The sequence below is a fragment of the Nycticebus coucang genome, chromosome 11 (genome assembly GCF_027406575.1).
Source record: "Nycticebus coucang isolate mNycCou1 chromosome 11, mNycCou1.pri, whole genome shotgun sequence".
Classification (NCBI taxonomy): domain Eukaryota; kingdom Metazoa; phylum Chordata; class Mammalia; order Primates; family Lorisidae; genus Nycticebus; species Nycticebus coucang.
Genome location: NC_069790.1, coordinates 74,427,315 through 74,443,513, shown reverse-complemented (window position 1 = coordinate 74,443,513; position 16,199 = coordinate 74,427,315). Strand labels below are relative to the sequence as shown.

Here is a 16,199-nt window from a genome sequence, read left to right as displayed (position 1 = left end):
ATCATGACCAAGTTGGTTTTATCCCAGGGTCTCAAGGCTGGTTCAATATACATAAATCTATAAGTATAATACAGCACATAAACAAATTAAAAACAAAGACCATATGATTCTCTCAATTGATACAGAAAAAGCTTTTGGTAATATCCAGCATCCCTTCATGATCAGAACACTTAAGAAAATTGGTATAGAAGGGACATTTCTTAAACTGATAGAGGCCATCTACAGCAAACCCACAGCCAGTATCATATTGAATGAAGTTAAACTGAAATCATTTCCACTCAGATCAGGAACTAGACAAGGCTGTCCATTGTCTCCATTGCTCTTTAACATTGTATGGAAGTTTTGCCATCGCAATTAAGGAAGAAAAGGCAATCAAGGGTATCCATATAGGGTCAGAAGACATCAAAATTTCACTCTTCACAGATGATATGATTGTATATCTGGAAAACACCAGGGATTCTACTACAAAATTCTTAGAAGTGATCAAGGAATACAGCAGTGTCTCAGGTTACAAAATCAACAATCATAAATTGGTAGCCTTTATATATACCAACAATAGTCAAGCTGAGTCAATAGAGTTAAGGACTCTATTCCATTCACTGTAGTGCCAAAGAAGATAAAATATTTGGGAGTTTATCTAACAAAGGATGTGAAAGATCTCTATAAAGAGAACTATGAAACTGTAAGAAAAGAAATAGCTGAAAATGTTAACAAATGGAAAAACATACCATGCTCATGGCTGGGAAGAATCAACATTGTTAAAATGTCCATACTACCCAAAGCAATATACAATTTTAATGCAATCCCTATTAAAGCTCCACTGTCGTACTTTAAAGATTTTGAAAAAATACTACTTCATTTTATATGGAATCAGAAAAAAAAATCGAATAGTTAAGACATTACTCAGAAATAAAAACAAAGCGGGAGGAATCACACTACCAGACCTCAGACTATACTATAAATTGATAGTGATCAAAACAGCATGGTACTGGCACAAAAACAGAGAAGTAGATGTCTGGAACAGAATAGAGAACCAAGAGATGAATCCAGCTACTTACCATTGTTTGATCTTTGACAAGCCAATTAAAAACATTCAGATTCCCTATTTAACAAATGGTGCTGGGTAAACTGACTGGCGACCTATAGAAGACTGATACTGGACCCACACCTTTCATCATTAACTAAGATAGACTCTCACTGGATTAAAGATTTAAACTTAAGATATGAAACTATAAAAATACTAGAAGAGGGCGGTGCCTGTGGCTCAACGGAGTAGGGCGCTTGCCCCATATGCCGGAGGTGGCAGGTTCAAACCCAGCCCCAGCCAAAAACTGCAAAAAAAAAAAAATAATAATACTAGAAGAGAGTGCAGAGAAAACCCTTGAAGAAATCGGTCTGGGTGAGTATCTTATGAGGAGGACCCCTCCACCCCCCAGGGCAATCGAAGCAGCTTCAAAAATACAATACTGGGACCTGATCAAACTAAAAAGCTTCTGCACAGCCAAGAACACAGTAAGTAAAGCAAGCAAACAGCCCTCAGAATGGGAGAAGATATTTGCAGGTTATGTCTCTGACAAAGGTTTAATAACCAGAATCCACAGAGAACTCAAACGTATAAGCAAGAAAAGAACAAGTGATCCCATCGCAGGCTGGGCAAGGGACTTGAAGAGAAACTTCTCTGAAGAAGACAGGCACATGGCCTTACAGACATATGAAAAAAATGCTCATCATCTTTAATCATCAGAGAAATGCAAATCAAAACTACTTTGAGATATCATCTAACTCCAGTAAGATTAGCCCATATCACAAAATCCCAAGACCAGAGATGTTGGTGTGGATGTGGAGAAAAGGGAACACTTTTGCACTGCTGGTGGGAATGCAAATTAATATATTCCTTTTGGAAAGATGTTTGGAGAACACGTAGAGATCTAAAAATAGACAGGCAATTCAATCCTATAATTCCTCTACTAGGCATATACCCAGAAGACCAAAAATCACATCATAACAAAGATATTTGTACCAGAATGTTTACTGCAGCCCAATTCATAATTGCTAAGTCATGGAAAAAGCACGAATGGATTAATAAATGGTGGTATATGTACACCATGGAATATTATGCAGCCTTAAAGAAAGATGGAGACTTTACCTTTTCATGTTTACATGGATGGAGCTGGAACATATTCTTCTTAGTAAAGTATCTCAAGAATGGAAGAAAAAGTATCCAATGTACTCAGCCCTACTATGAAACTAATTTATGGCTTTCATATGAAAGCTATAACCCAGTTATAACCTAAGAATAGGGGGAAGGAAGAGAAGGAGAGGAGGGAGGGGGGAGGATGGGTGGAGGGAGGGTGATTGGTGGGATTACACCTGTGGTGCATCTTACAAGGGTATATGTGAACCTTAGTAAATGTGGAATATAAATGTCTTAACACAATAACTAAGAAAATGCCAGGAAGGCTATGTTAACCAGTGTGATCAAAATGTGTCAAACGGTCTATAAAACCAGTGTATGGTGCCCCATGATCACATTAATGTACACAGCTATAATTTAATAATAATAAAAAAGAACACTTTGGATGGGGACCCTGGCAATACAGTTTTAAACATTTCCACATACTTCGTAGCTCAATAGGTAACTATAACTGTAATTAGTCAGATATTCAAAAACTTAAAGAGGAATAGATTATTTTCTTTGTTTCTAATCCTACAAAGTCTTTATTTTTTAATTTCAGATTAACATGAAGGTACAAATGATGAGGTTACATTGCTAGCATTTGTTAGGTAAAGTTCAAGTTATAGGTGAGCCTTTCACCTATAACTGTTATACCCTTACATTGTACCGATTAGGTGGAAGTTACCAATCTCCTGAATTTAACTGTTTTTTTTCTCTTGTGGGCATGTTATGGCTTATCTATTGGTTTCATATTAGTATTGCATACATTGGATACTTGCTTTTTCATTCTTATGATATTTTGCTAAGAAGAATGTTCTTCAGCTCCATCCAGGTTGATACAAAAAATGTAAAGTCTTTATTTTTTGTGGTTGAGTAGTATTCCATGGTATACATATAGCACAATTATTAATCCATTCACGAGTTGATGGGCTTTTGGGTTGATTCCACATCTTGGAGATTATGAATTGAGTTGCAATGAACTTTCTAGTGCAAGTATCTTTGTGGTAAAAATGATTTTTTTTTTCCTTCTGGGTAGGTATTTACTGGTTAGTAATGGGATTGCAGGAGCAAATAAAAAGTTTACTTTTATTTATTAGTGTGAAAATTATTCTTTTTTTAATTTTATTTTTTTATTAAGTCTTTTGTACATAGATCATAAATACATTTATGCCTATTTCAGTGTGTTGATTATTGTACAGATTGGAGTGCTTACATCCTACTAATCAGCATAGCTTTCATCTCATTTACCCAATTATAGCATTAGGACGTTTGTGTTCTACACACGATAGAACCAACTTGTACTTGCAATGTGCTCCATAGTTACCTAAATTAGGTAACCAAGAAAATAATTGACATAATCATGTTCCAAAAAACTTTCTCTTTGGATGATATTGATACAGGATCCCCCCACTCAAGGCTGGACAGGGCACCCCCCATTTTCTAGCCCAGGTGAGCTCGGAAATCAGACTCCCATCTCTAGGCATAAATAGGCTGCCCTTAGGTACAAACAGGCTTACCTTTCCAGGCTACACCCTAAAAAAAAACAGTTTACTGTTAGCTCTTTGAGGATTCTCCATACTTCTTTCCAAAGGGGCTGTGTTAATTTGCAGTGTAAAAGTGTTACCTTCTCTCCACATCCATGCCAGCATCTGCAGCTTTGGGACTATGTGAGTGAGCTGTTATCTCTGTGGTTAGGTGTATCTCAAGGTGGTTTTGATTTGCATTTCTCTGATGATTAGGAACAATAAGAATTTTTTTGTATGTTTGTTGCCCATTTGTCTATCTTCTTGGAAGAAGGTTCTGTTCATATCTCTTGATCACTTCCATAAAACTCTTCTAAAGTGTTTTCTTTTTTAAAGAGAAATTTAATTTATTTTTACCACGATTTTATGGTTATAATTATTTTATGTTTATCATGATTAAAATGTAAAAAATATGGAGTGCATGCTTAATATCACTATTGATACATCACACATTATAATACAAATCGATTCTTGTGTAACATTTCATTTTAGACAAACGGTAAACATTTTCTCTCATTTTACAGATGAAAAAATTGAGACTCAAAGAGATTCATTAACCTGCTGAAAGTCACAGAGGTGATCACTGCCAGAATTTATATCTGGATGAGTTTGACTTTTTTCAGTAGTCTTTAGTATATATACAGCTTTGTATAATCATGTTCTAATTTTAGAGTAATCCCACTACATCAAAGAATCCTTATATCCATGAACAGTTACTCGTCTGCCTCCCAACTGCCAGATCTACACGTAACCACTAAATATACTTTCTACCTCTATCTATGTGCCTACTCTGGATATTTCATAAAGATGGAATGACATCATATATGGCCTTTGTGTTTGGGCTCTTTCACTTAGCATATGAATTTCAAGTTTCATCCATGCTGCAGCAGGTTATCAAAATTCCACTCCTTTTTATGGCTGAACAATATTCTATGCTATGCATATACACTTTCTTTGTCTGTTAAACAATTCGTAGACATATTGGTTGATTTCCTTTTTTGAGCATTGTAAATGAAGCAGCTATAAACATTTGTGTCCAACTTTTCGTATGAGTTGATGTTTTGAATTTGCTTGGATACGTGCTTTGTTTTTTATATGGATTTGAGTTATTGTCTGGTTCAGCTTTCAGCTGAAGCACTTGCTTTAGTATTTCTTATAAGGCAAATATTCCGGAAATAATTCTATTTTGGTTTTTTTTTAACCTTATGAACATTGTGATGGCTAATTTTGTTTTATTTTATTATTTTTTATTTCAGATTAACATGAGGGTACAAATAATTAGATGACACTGTTTGTGTGCATTTGTTAGGTAAAGCTCAAGTTAAAGTTGAACACTTCACCCAAAGGGTGTGCCATATACCCTTACATTGTGCACATTAGGTGAGAGTTTGCCAAATCCCCCCTCTTCCCTTTTCCCCTCTCTTTTCTTCCCCTACCCCCATGTCTTTATTTTCTTTTCATTTTTTGATGTATACTTTTAATAGAGATAAGATTCTTGGTTGATGCCTGAGTTTTATTTTTTTCATTCCATACCTTTCTGTCCTCTATTGTTTTAAAAGAGAAATCAACTCTTAATCTTATTGTGACTCCTTTGTATATAATGAGGTGAGTTTTTTGTTTATTTTATGGTTGTTTTTGAGATTTTATCTTTAACTTTGTCTCTCAGCAATTTGATCATGATGAGTCTGGGTATGAATATTCTTTTGTTTATCCTACTTGGAATGCATCAATTTCTTGGATATATACATTAATGTTTTGTTATCACATTTAGAAAGTTTTTTGTTTTTTGTTTTTTGCTTTTTGAGACAAGTCTCACTCTGCTCTGGGTAGAGTATTATGATGTTTTAGTTTACAGCATCCTCAAACTCCTGGGTTTGAGCGATCCTCTTGCCTCAGTCTCCTGAGTAGCTGGGACTACAGATGTGCACCACTACACCCAGCTAATTTGCTCAGGCTGGTCTCAAACCCTAAACTCAGGCAATCCACCAGCCTTGGCCTCCCAGAGTTCTAGGATTACAGCCATGAGCCCTGTGCCCAGCCTTTGAAAGACTTTTACTCAAATATTTTTTGTCTCTTTTCTGTCGGGCTGTCTCATTACAGGTGAATTGGTGGACTTAAAGGTGTCCCTGACTTTACAGATGAAAAAACTGAAGATCTGTTCATGTGTCTTCCTGCTTTTTATCTTTGTTCTTTAAATTATAATAGTAGAACCTCTATAAATTGACCACCCATGGGACTGTAACAAACTGATCAACACACAGAGGTGATCGATACAAGGAACTTCCGTTGAGTACATGTGGCACATGTCCAGTCTAGGAAAATTAGGTCAAATTAAGGAACTGTTTAATGTAGGGAAGTGGTCAACTATGGAAGTTCTTTTGCATATACAGTAATGTCCACTTTCTACTACTTGCTTTCTGAAGCTTTAGTTATACACAGTCAACCATGGTCCAAAAATATTAGATAGAAAATTCCAGAAATAAACAATCTATAAGTTTTAAATTTTATGCCATTCTTAGTCACATGATGAAATTTTGCACTGTTCTGCTCCATCCAGACTGGGATATGAATCATCCCTTGGTCCAGCATATCCATGCTGTAGATGTTACCAACCTGTTGATCACTTACTAGCCATCACACTTACCAGATCAACACTTACCAGAACACAAGCTATCACAGTGCTGTGTTCAAGGAACCGTATTTTACTTAGTGATGGCCTCAGAGCACAAGGCAGTTAGGATATGCCAAAGAGAAATCATAAAGTGCTTTCTTTAAGTGAAGCGGTGAAAGTTCTGAGTTAATAAGGAGAGGAAAAGTAATCGATGCTGAGATGGCTAAGATCTATGTTGTGAATAAATCTTCTACGTGTGAAATTGTGGAGAAGGAAAAAGAAATTTGTGCATAGCATATATAGGGTTTTGTGCTATCTGCACTTTTAGTCATCCACTGGCTGGGGGGGTCTTAGAAAGTATGCCCCAAGGATAAGGGAGAACTACTATAATCTCTGCTGTCTTCAAGTTCGCTGATTCTTTAACTGCTGAACTCCTCTCATGAGTTTTTTCAGTTATTATCATTTTCTACTTAGGAATTTCAATTTGGCTCCTTAAAAAAGTCTTTATATTGATATTTTCTATTTGATGAATTTTCATCATATTCTCCCTTAGTTCTTTAAACATGTTTTCCTTTCATTCTTCAAACATATTTATAATAGCTGCTTTGACATCTTTGTTAAATTTGACATCTGCACTCTCCCCAAGGCAGTTTCGGCTTTTTTTTTAATCCTGTGTTTTAAAAAAAAAAAATTATAAAATAAAGGTTCACACTGTGTAAGGGGCCATACTTTCTTGTTTCTTTGCCTATCTCATAGTTTTTTGTTGAAAACTGGATATTTTAGACTTTGGATTTGGATCCTCTTTAGGCTTCTTGTTATTGCTAATTTGGTTTTTTCAGTGTTCTTGTGTTTATTTGTTTAGTGACTTGGCCGGACTAATTCTGTGAAGCGTATTTCCCCACAATGTGTGCACAGCCTCTGATGTTCCTGCTTTGATATTTTTTCCTTGGTTTTATTTTTAAGCTTGACTTCCTGGGGGTTGCCCCTGGGTCAGCCATCGATTGGTTGAGGTTGTACTTAAGCCCTCTGAGCCAGGAAGGTTTTCATCATTTTGCATTGGCTCTGTGTGTGGGAGTTTATAGTGCCACTCAGGCACTGAGAGCTTAGAAATACCTCTTCTGGTTGTTCGTGGGTGGTCACAACTTTGGGCTTTTCCACAGCCTTCTAGACCACCAGTATCAAGGGTGATTTAGACTATCTTTCACCCTGATTTCTCTGTTAAACTTCTGCTCTTCCTTTACTGATAGCACCAAGCTATTAGCCTCCTCTGTCAGCCCTATGACAGCCATCATTTGTGGTTATGCTCTTGGGCATGGATATTCTTAGCACTGCTCCAAGTTAAGTCAAGGACAGGGCTGCAGAGCTGCAAGTCCTCACAGCTTGGTCAGTCCCCAAACTTTGATCTCTCCATTGCCCTGCCCAGAGCCTCTCTGTAGTGCAGGTCACTGGGGAGTGGGAATGGGCATTGGGAGCAGCTATAGCCACCTGTAGGGCAGAAGGGTAGGTGGCAAGGGAGCCGAGTGCTACAGCCTCTGTCCCACCCACCTGGGACAGATCTTCAGCAGCAGGGAAGCAGAGATGGGCGCTTCCCTGTCTTCTAGGCCTGCCCTGAATTTGGAGCCCAGGGGTGATGGCCGGGGCTCATGGTTCCAATGCCACACTTTCTCACTATTCTCACTGAGTTTCAGTAGACTTTGTTCAATAAAAGCTTCTCAATTTTTGTATGTCCTTAGGTCAATTCCCAGAGACTTTTTGTTTTTATTTTTGAGACAGAGTCTCACTTTGTCCCCCTCAGTAGAGTGCCCTGGTATCATAGCTCACAGCAACCTCAGACTCTTAGGCTCAAGGGATTCTCTTGCCTCAGCTTCCCAAGTAGCTGGGACTAGAGGTGCCCAGCGCAATGCCTGGCTATTTTTTTTTTTTAGAAATGGGTCTTGCTCTGGCTCAAGCTGGTCTTGAACCCGTGAGCTCAGGCAATCCACTGACTTCGGCCTCTCAGAGTGCTAGGATTACAGGCATGAGCCATCGTGCTTGGCCTCCAGAGACTTTAAATAACTGTCTTAAATTACTTTGACTAGTTTAATTAATTGTTTTGAAAGACAATTCCTGAAACTCTTTATCCCACCATTCTGGAAGTCTCACTCCTTGGTCTATAATTTATATTTAAATGCTTTAACTTATATAAAGAAAGTAATTATAAAAAAAATATAATTATTTAGTACTAATAAAACCACAGAGTATAGTTTTAATATTCTGTGGTATCTTTGTATCTATCTCCTCAAATGTTGAGCTACCTAAGGGCAGAACCCGTGTTATATCCAGTTCTGTTTCTGTTACACACAGAGCAATAGTAGAATGGTCTTTTCAGCTCAAGAACAAAACTAAAGACTGCATGTGTTTTTGAATATATGTGTCCATAATTACCTTACCTTGTAGTTTACCTCCAGAAGTTGGCTGGTTGGCTAATTACAAGACCAGCCTCTACTTGGCCTTCATTGTACACACATACATGCTTATATACTTACCTTTTTTTTTTCTTAAGAGACAGTCTCACTCTGTCTTCCAGGCTGGAGTGCCATGACTCAGCCTACCTCACAGTAATCTCAGACTACTGGGTTTAAGTCATCCTCCCACCTCAGCCTCCCGAGTAGCTGGGACTACAGGTGCACACCATGACTCAGGTCTTCTTTACACAAGCTGAGGTGTAAAGGAAAAATTGGAGTAAAATAGGTAAAAAGTGAGAAAATGGCTAAATGCAGTGAGAGCCCATTTCCATTTTTAGTAGAGAAGGGGTCTCACTCTTGCTCAGGCTTGTCTCAAGCTCCTGAGCTTAAGACATCCTCCTCCTTCAGCCTCAGGGTTAGGATTATAGGCATGAACAACTGCACCTGGCCTCCACTTACCTTTTCACGACCTGTTCCTAGCAGTTTTTTTCTTTAAAAGTGTTTATATTCAAAGCTTTGAAAAGACTTAGTAGATTTTAAGAGCATCATGCTTATGTTCTGCACTCTTTCAGAAACCAATGAAAATGTTTGTGACTTGAAATAAGTTATATATTGGTTCAAAAATACAAAGAGAAAACTGCAGAACCAAAATAAATGTGTTTAAGTATCTATTAACCTTAAGTCAACTTACTACCAGCAACTCAACAGTTAAAAAGTTACATATATGGCCAGGTCCTGCCTGCAGTGACTCAACTAGTAATCCTAGCACTTTGGCAGGCGAAAGTGGGAAAATTTCTTGAGGCCAGGAGTTTGAGACCACCTGAGCAAGAACATGACCCTATCTCTTTAAAAAGTAAGAAAAAAAAAATAGCTGAATGTTATGCTGTGCACTTACAATCACAGTTACTTGGGACGCTGAGGCAGTAGGATTACTTGAGCCCAGGAGCTTGAGGTTGCTGTGAGGTATGATGATGCCTCGCACTCCAGCCAGGGCAACATAAAAAAAAATTACATATAAATTTTTAATATAGCGAAAGGTAGAACTTCCTCAAAGGTATTTTTTTTTGAGACAGAGTCTCACTTTGTCATGCTGGATAGAGTGTTATGGCATCATAGCTCACAGCAACTTCAAACTTTGGGGTTCAAGCAATCTCCTTGCCTCAGTTTTTCATTTTTAGTAGAGACAGGGTCTCACTATTGCTCAGGCTGGTCTCAAACTTGTGAGCTCAAGCAATCCACCCACCTTGGCCTCCCAGAGTGCTAGGATTGCAGTTGTGGGCCACCATGCCCGGCCCTCAAAAGTCTTAAAGATTCTGTGTGCACTATATTTCACCCACAGTGAAAAAAAAATGAGGATTGTGGGGATTGGAACTCAGGCCTGGCACCAGCTACTATGGCTCTTATGAAAGATTCCCAACACTTTCAGAAGAAGAAATATTTTCACAGTGTATTAATGTTTTTCTACCCAGATTGGAGTAGAAAGACCATGAAATCCCAAAGCGTAAACTCAGAACTATGCATTTTGACAGCTACATGTATTCACTTGCTAGTGAATACAAGCAGTTTCCAAAGCTCTGTGCCTGGGATTCTATACAGGCTGAAGATACGGTGAAGAACAAGGTAACTCACGTCCTTTCCTCATGGGCCTTACATAGTTGGAGAAGTAAAAAAAATGTTTAATCACACAAATAAATTTAAAATTATAAATCCTAATTTCAAATGTTAAGAAGTACAGAGTTCTTTGGGGGGATGGGTATGTGTAGGTACCTCCCTTAGACCTGGACATCAAAGAGGATCTTCTTATGAATTGATATTCAAGCTGAGGTGTAAAGAAAGAATTAGAGTGAAATTGGGGGAAAGTGAGGAATGGTTAAATGCAGAGGCTTGGAGAAGGAGAGAGATTCATGTTGCCAGGTACAATGACTAATGACTATAATCCTAGCTCTCTGGGAGGCCAAGGCAGGTGGACCTCTTGAGCTCAGGAGTTCAAGACTAGCCTGTGCAAAAGCAAGACTCTGTCTCTACTAAAAAATACAAAAACTAGCTGAGCGATGTGGCAGGTCCTATGTAGCTGTGTCCCAGCTACTCAGGAGGCTGAGGCAGGAGGATTGCCTGAGCCCAAAAGTTTGAGGTTGCTGTGAGCTAAGATGCCACACATTCTGCCCAGGGTGACAGAGTAGGACTCTGTCTCAAAAAAAAAAAAAAAGACTGAGATTCATGTCTTTATGGAAATCAAAGGCAGACAGTATAGCAGAAGCAATATGAGCTTGAAGAGGGTGTTGCAAGAGGGGCTGGGAAGGTCCCAGCGTCACGCAATACCGTAGGGACGTGAATACCCAGGGTCTGGAACTTTACTCCACTTGAAGGGTTTTGAGGACCTAGCAAACATTACTCTGTCTAAGGTTTAAAAAGATCTCCCTGGAAAGTAGATGGGCAGGGGCCAGATTGGAAATAGGTGCAGGTTGGTCAGGAGGTTTGGTAGTGGTCATTGAGTATGGGGAAGGGAGGAGAAAGTGGATGGATTAAGAACGATTTTGGAGGTAAGAACAACAGTGGTGAAAATCGTGAATCTTTTCTTTAGTTCTATTTTTTAATACTGTGTGATGTCAATAGCAGTTCAGGTAGAGTCAAAGCTGATGCATACGAACGCTTGAGACCTTATGGCTTCAATAAGGTAGAACCTTAGTGTTTAATGTTGTATTATGATGTCCATTAACTAGTTATCACCCAATTCAGAGAGTAAGTCAGAAATAAAAAAGTTGCCAGGTGTGGTGGCTCATGCCTATCATCCTAGCACTCTGGGAGGCTGAGGCAGGTGGATTGCCTTAGCTCACAAGTTTGAGACCAGCCTGGACTAGAGTGAGACCCTAGCTCTCAAAATAGTTAGGTATTGTGGCAGGCACCTGTGGTCCCAGCTACTTAGGAGGCTGAGGAAAGAGAGTCACTTGAGGCCAAGAGTTTGAGGTTGCTATGAGCTGTGATGCCACAGTACTCTACCAAGGGCGACAAAGTGAGAAAAAAAAAAAAAAAGGAAATGAAAAAGGAATAACGATGCCTCTTCATTTACTTTAAAGATGTGTACCATGTAGACTTCTTTGACAATAGAGGTGGAGGCATGGTGGTGATGGAGACAGTGATCATGGATTTTGGGAGATAAACCGCCTGAGTTTAAATTCTGACTCTGCTTTTAACTAGCTCTCTAACATCAAGCAAGTCACTTTTCTAAACTTTCGTCTCAAATGGCAATAATAATCTCTACATCATAAAACATTTATGAGAATGAAATAACTGATGAGTAACACTTCCCCATTATAAGTGCGCAATAATTATTCATTTTCACAATTTATAAATAGCCATCCTAGTAACCATACACTATTTGGATTATTTGCTAAATCTTAATATGTATTTTTTAGAATTAGGAGCATTTAACTCCATTTCCTCAATTTCAGATGAAGAAATCACAGGCTAAGGAAGTGAAAAGTCTTGCCTAAGAACACAATTTACTGACAGCAGAATAGAGCTAGAACTCTTCTCCAAACACCCAGCACCTTTCTGATGTACCACACTGCCTCCTTTGTGTCCTCTCTAATGTTTAACTGGAAGATTTATAACATATATCCTCTTTATGTCCTGCTTAAGCCTAAAGAGGGTGATGACTAATAGTGACCTATGTTCTCTTTGCTAGTTGCACGCTATGGGGAAAATTCCTGGAACCAGAATGGCAGAGTTAAAAGCCAAGTATACCTTGCTGCATGATACCGTGATGAGGTATGCTGTGTGTCAGCGTGAAGACACGTTTTATCAACTTTAAATTTCTAACCTGTGATAAGACCACAATGTTTGCATTTCCCACCTCCAAAGCGGATCCCAAGACAAGAAGCTGAGTTCAAGTAGTTTGAGAAGTGATACCAAAAAGTCTCATGAGAGAGTGGGGACATGTGACTGGGAAGGGAGGAGTCCCGCTGAGGCTGTGTTAATTGGCAAAATTACACTATGGGTGGCTGGGGCTCAGTCTCATAGAAGGTCCTCCGAGTGTCTGTGGACAACAGACATCAGAACTCTCACTGAAGGTGAGGAAACTGGGATGTTTGTAAACAAGTTCCACCCGTCGCTGGTTAAGACTTTCTCCTAGGGAGAACTCAAGGATTTTGAGGCTTAAATGGAAGGTTGCAGGGGTCCTCAAACTGCAGCCCATGGGCCACATGAGGCAGTGTGATTGTATTTGTTCCCATTTTGTTTTTTTACTTCAAAATAAGATATGTGCAGTGTGCATAAGAATTTGCTCATAGTTTTTTTTTTTTTTTAAACTATAGTCCGGCCCTCCAACGGTCTGAGGGACAATGAATTGGGACCCTGTTTAAAAAGTTTGAGGACGCCTGGCTCTAGAGTAATCTTTTCAATGCATTTTACATTGCACTTAACTGGGAGAAAACTTCATGCAGAGATCAGGGCTTCCCCCCAAGCCTCTTTGTATATACAAGAAATACGGTGGTGTTTCTCACTCTCTGGACAGCTCTTATTTAGAGACCAGTGGAATTTTGCAGGGTGCTCTGACCTGACTTTCTCCTCCCCTGGCCCACAACTCAGCTCCCTGGGCCACAGTGGTGAACAGTAATGCAGGACCCAGGCTAAGCATCATTTCTTCCTGCTTCCAGTTGTGTTGCAGAACAGTTACTTCCTTCTGCTACCCACATTTTACCTCTTCTTGACCCCTTAGTTCCCTCTCTCACCGTAGCAAATACTCACTATTCTCTCCCACTCCCACAGCATGACGAAGTGGGCCCATCCTTCTGGAACTGCAGCCAGGATGGAAATACTGAACTGAAACTGAATGAGCTTTCCTTAGAAACCACTTTAGAAGAACTTTTAAATGCCCTCTGTTAACACTGTAATTTCAAGTACATTTGGGTAGATTGCCAATTGTGTTCTGACTGGAACCCTAACCACCTTGTCCTTCTCTTTTTGTGGGAAGACAGGCACTGTGGCCTGGGCCAACACTTACCATTCCAATAGTTGAAGACCGACATATTGAGGAAATTGGGTAACTTTAGATTTACAAAGCATCTTAACATTCAAGTAGGTGGAACTGTAAGAGAATAACCTCAGCTTTCATTAATGGAAATTATTTGTGGTATCATCATATCATTTACTCCCTCCTACAAAATCATGATCATTTTTCAAAGTCAAGTGCACGTATCACATTCTCATTGAATTTAATCTTTCCTTTGTCACCTCCAACTGTCTTGATCTAGACACCAGTGGTATTTCTTGTCACCTGGGATTCCAGCCACCTGTTTATGTCCCTTCTTAGGTAAATTTTGAACATCTTGAGGCCAAGAGCTGAGCTTATTTACCTCTAGCATCTAGCATAGCACAGGGATAAGTTAGGTGCTATATAATACCTTGCCCCTCAGTGTCCATGGAGGATTGTTTCCAGCAAGATATCAAATCCACAGATGCTCAAGTTGCTAATATAAAATGGTATTATATTTGCATGTAACTTATGCACATCCTCCTGTACACTTTAAATAATCTCTTGATTACTTATAATAGCTAATTTAAATTTATGTCAATAATAGTTCTTATGCTATATTGTCTAAAGGATATTTGACAAGAAAAAAGTCTGTACATGTTCAGTACAGATGAATATTTTTAAAATAGTTTCAGTCTGTGGTTGTTTGAATCCAGGGATGTGGAACCCATGGATAGGGAGGGCCAACTGTACTTGGCACAAAAATCTACTGAGTTGAATTGAACCCAGGAATGGGGTGCAGCTGTCCTCACTAGACCCCCACGGGAGACGCTAAGGGTATTAAGGTGTACACTTCTCATTACGCGGATCTCTATTCTGTATAACCCAGCACACAGGAGTCCGAGGTCCAGCTGCTACAGAATGCCAAACGTTTCACTAAGCAAATACAAGAGCAGCGAATTCACCTGCAGCAAGCTGATAAATTTCCAGAAGCATTCTCCACAGAGGTCTCCAAAATGAGAGAACAACTCCTCAAGTATCAAAACGAATACAATGCAGTGAAAGAAAGAGAGTACCACAACCAGTACAGACTGAATAGGTAAGTCCACACTGCCCTCGCGTTCCCTGAGACAGATGACCACCAAAGCTGCTTCCACACAAGTAAATTAGGAACATCAGCCTAAATTAGGAAGTCATTTTGGGTACAGGGAGTATGAGCTGGCAAGGTGACAGTGATTACAAGGCTAGTTCTTCCCTAGGTGTCCTAGAATGGACCGTCCCTGAATAAGATTATACAATTGCTAGAAAAGATGCTCAGCTGGCAGAGATCCCTGCCATGTTTTTTGAGTGTCAGGAAAGCCATAAATCAGGGGCAGCTGCAGCCCAAGGGCACACTTCATAAAACAAGGGCGTGGCACTCTCCTGCCCTCTCCTGCCCTGACTGTGCCCTCACCCTGCGACCGCGGCAGTGCCAGATCACAAGTCCACATGGCGAGGATTTCGCCCCACGCATGCTTTCCAAATCTGCCTCCGTGAGCTGAGGGTCACTGGCTCACCCCACTCTCCTAATACAGTGACAACAGGACCACATAGTCAACCTGCCTCTCCTGTTACTAAACTACTCCTCAGGCTGGAGGAAAAAAGCTGTGTTCTTTTGGGAGACACGTTTATGTACATCTAGATTGTACCATTTAGGGAACTAAAGCAGATCTTCATTGCTAAAAGGACAAATGTTATTTCCAAAATCTCCTCCACCATTCCTCCCTTGGAGCAGCAAGTCAGCGGAAGAGTTTATTCAGCAAGTCACACTATTTAGATTGAATTTGGAAATGATTACAGTTGAGGTTTTGTGTGCAGTGTGCTGTGTGCCTGGGTATAGGAGAGAAAGCCAAACCATCTCTCCTAGAATTTGTTACCATTTAAGGTGGCAGAACTTTCGCTGGCTATTTTTTAAGAGGAGGTGGATTTCTGACAGTGCAAATATGTGTAATTCAGTCCTGCCTAGAAATAAGCAAATGACTTGAGTGACCTCACAAAGACCTTGCAAGCCTTTGGTTTTGAATCCTCTCTCTGGGACCTATTATTTTTTTAATTGCGGGGTGGATAAAGAAGGCCAATTTAGCCGAGGGAATTCTATTCAGGGAGAAAAAATTGAATTTTTTAGTTTTTTAATCTAAACTTCAGGCTCACCAGCAAGGTCTATAAAAAGAAAGCCCAGCTATTTCTGAGCTCTGTAAGCACTTTCAGTTGAGAAAATAATGAAATTAAAACAATTGGTGGTTGTTCATTAGTAGTGAATATGAGAATGCTTGACATTTCCATGAAAGGGTAAGAGGAACATAAGTCAGTTGATATTTAAATTGTTTAAAATTTCCAAGTATTCCTGCCAAGAAAAAAAACAAATCCCAGAACTGTTGCCTTTTAGGTATAGACAGGCAAATTGTTCACTGAGACAGGGAGGGGATGTGCCCAG

General features: G+C 39.5%; 1 protein-coding gene across 2 annotated transcripts in view; it reads left to right on the top strand.

The window, feature by feature from the left end:
* The window catches only part of CCDC146 (coiled-coil domain containing 146), a 203,549-nt gene that overhangs the window by 115,862 nt on the left and 71,488 nt on the right, over window positions 1-16,199 (top strand). Inside the window, exons 3-4 of one of the 2 annotated variants that reach the window (XM_053608541.1) lie at window positions 12,440-12,522; window positions 14,616-14,825. In XM_053608541.1, the coding sequence (XP_053464516.1) occupies window positions 12,440-12,522; window positions 14,616-14,825 (293 nt within the window). Of the gene's footprint in view, window positions 1-12,439; window positions 12,523-14,615; window positions 14,826-16,199 lie in introns of those variants that run through there. The other variant, XM_053608540.1, reaches the window with a different exon arrangement.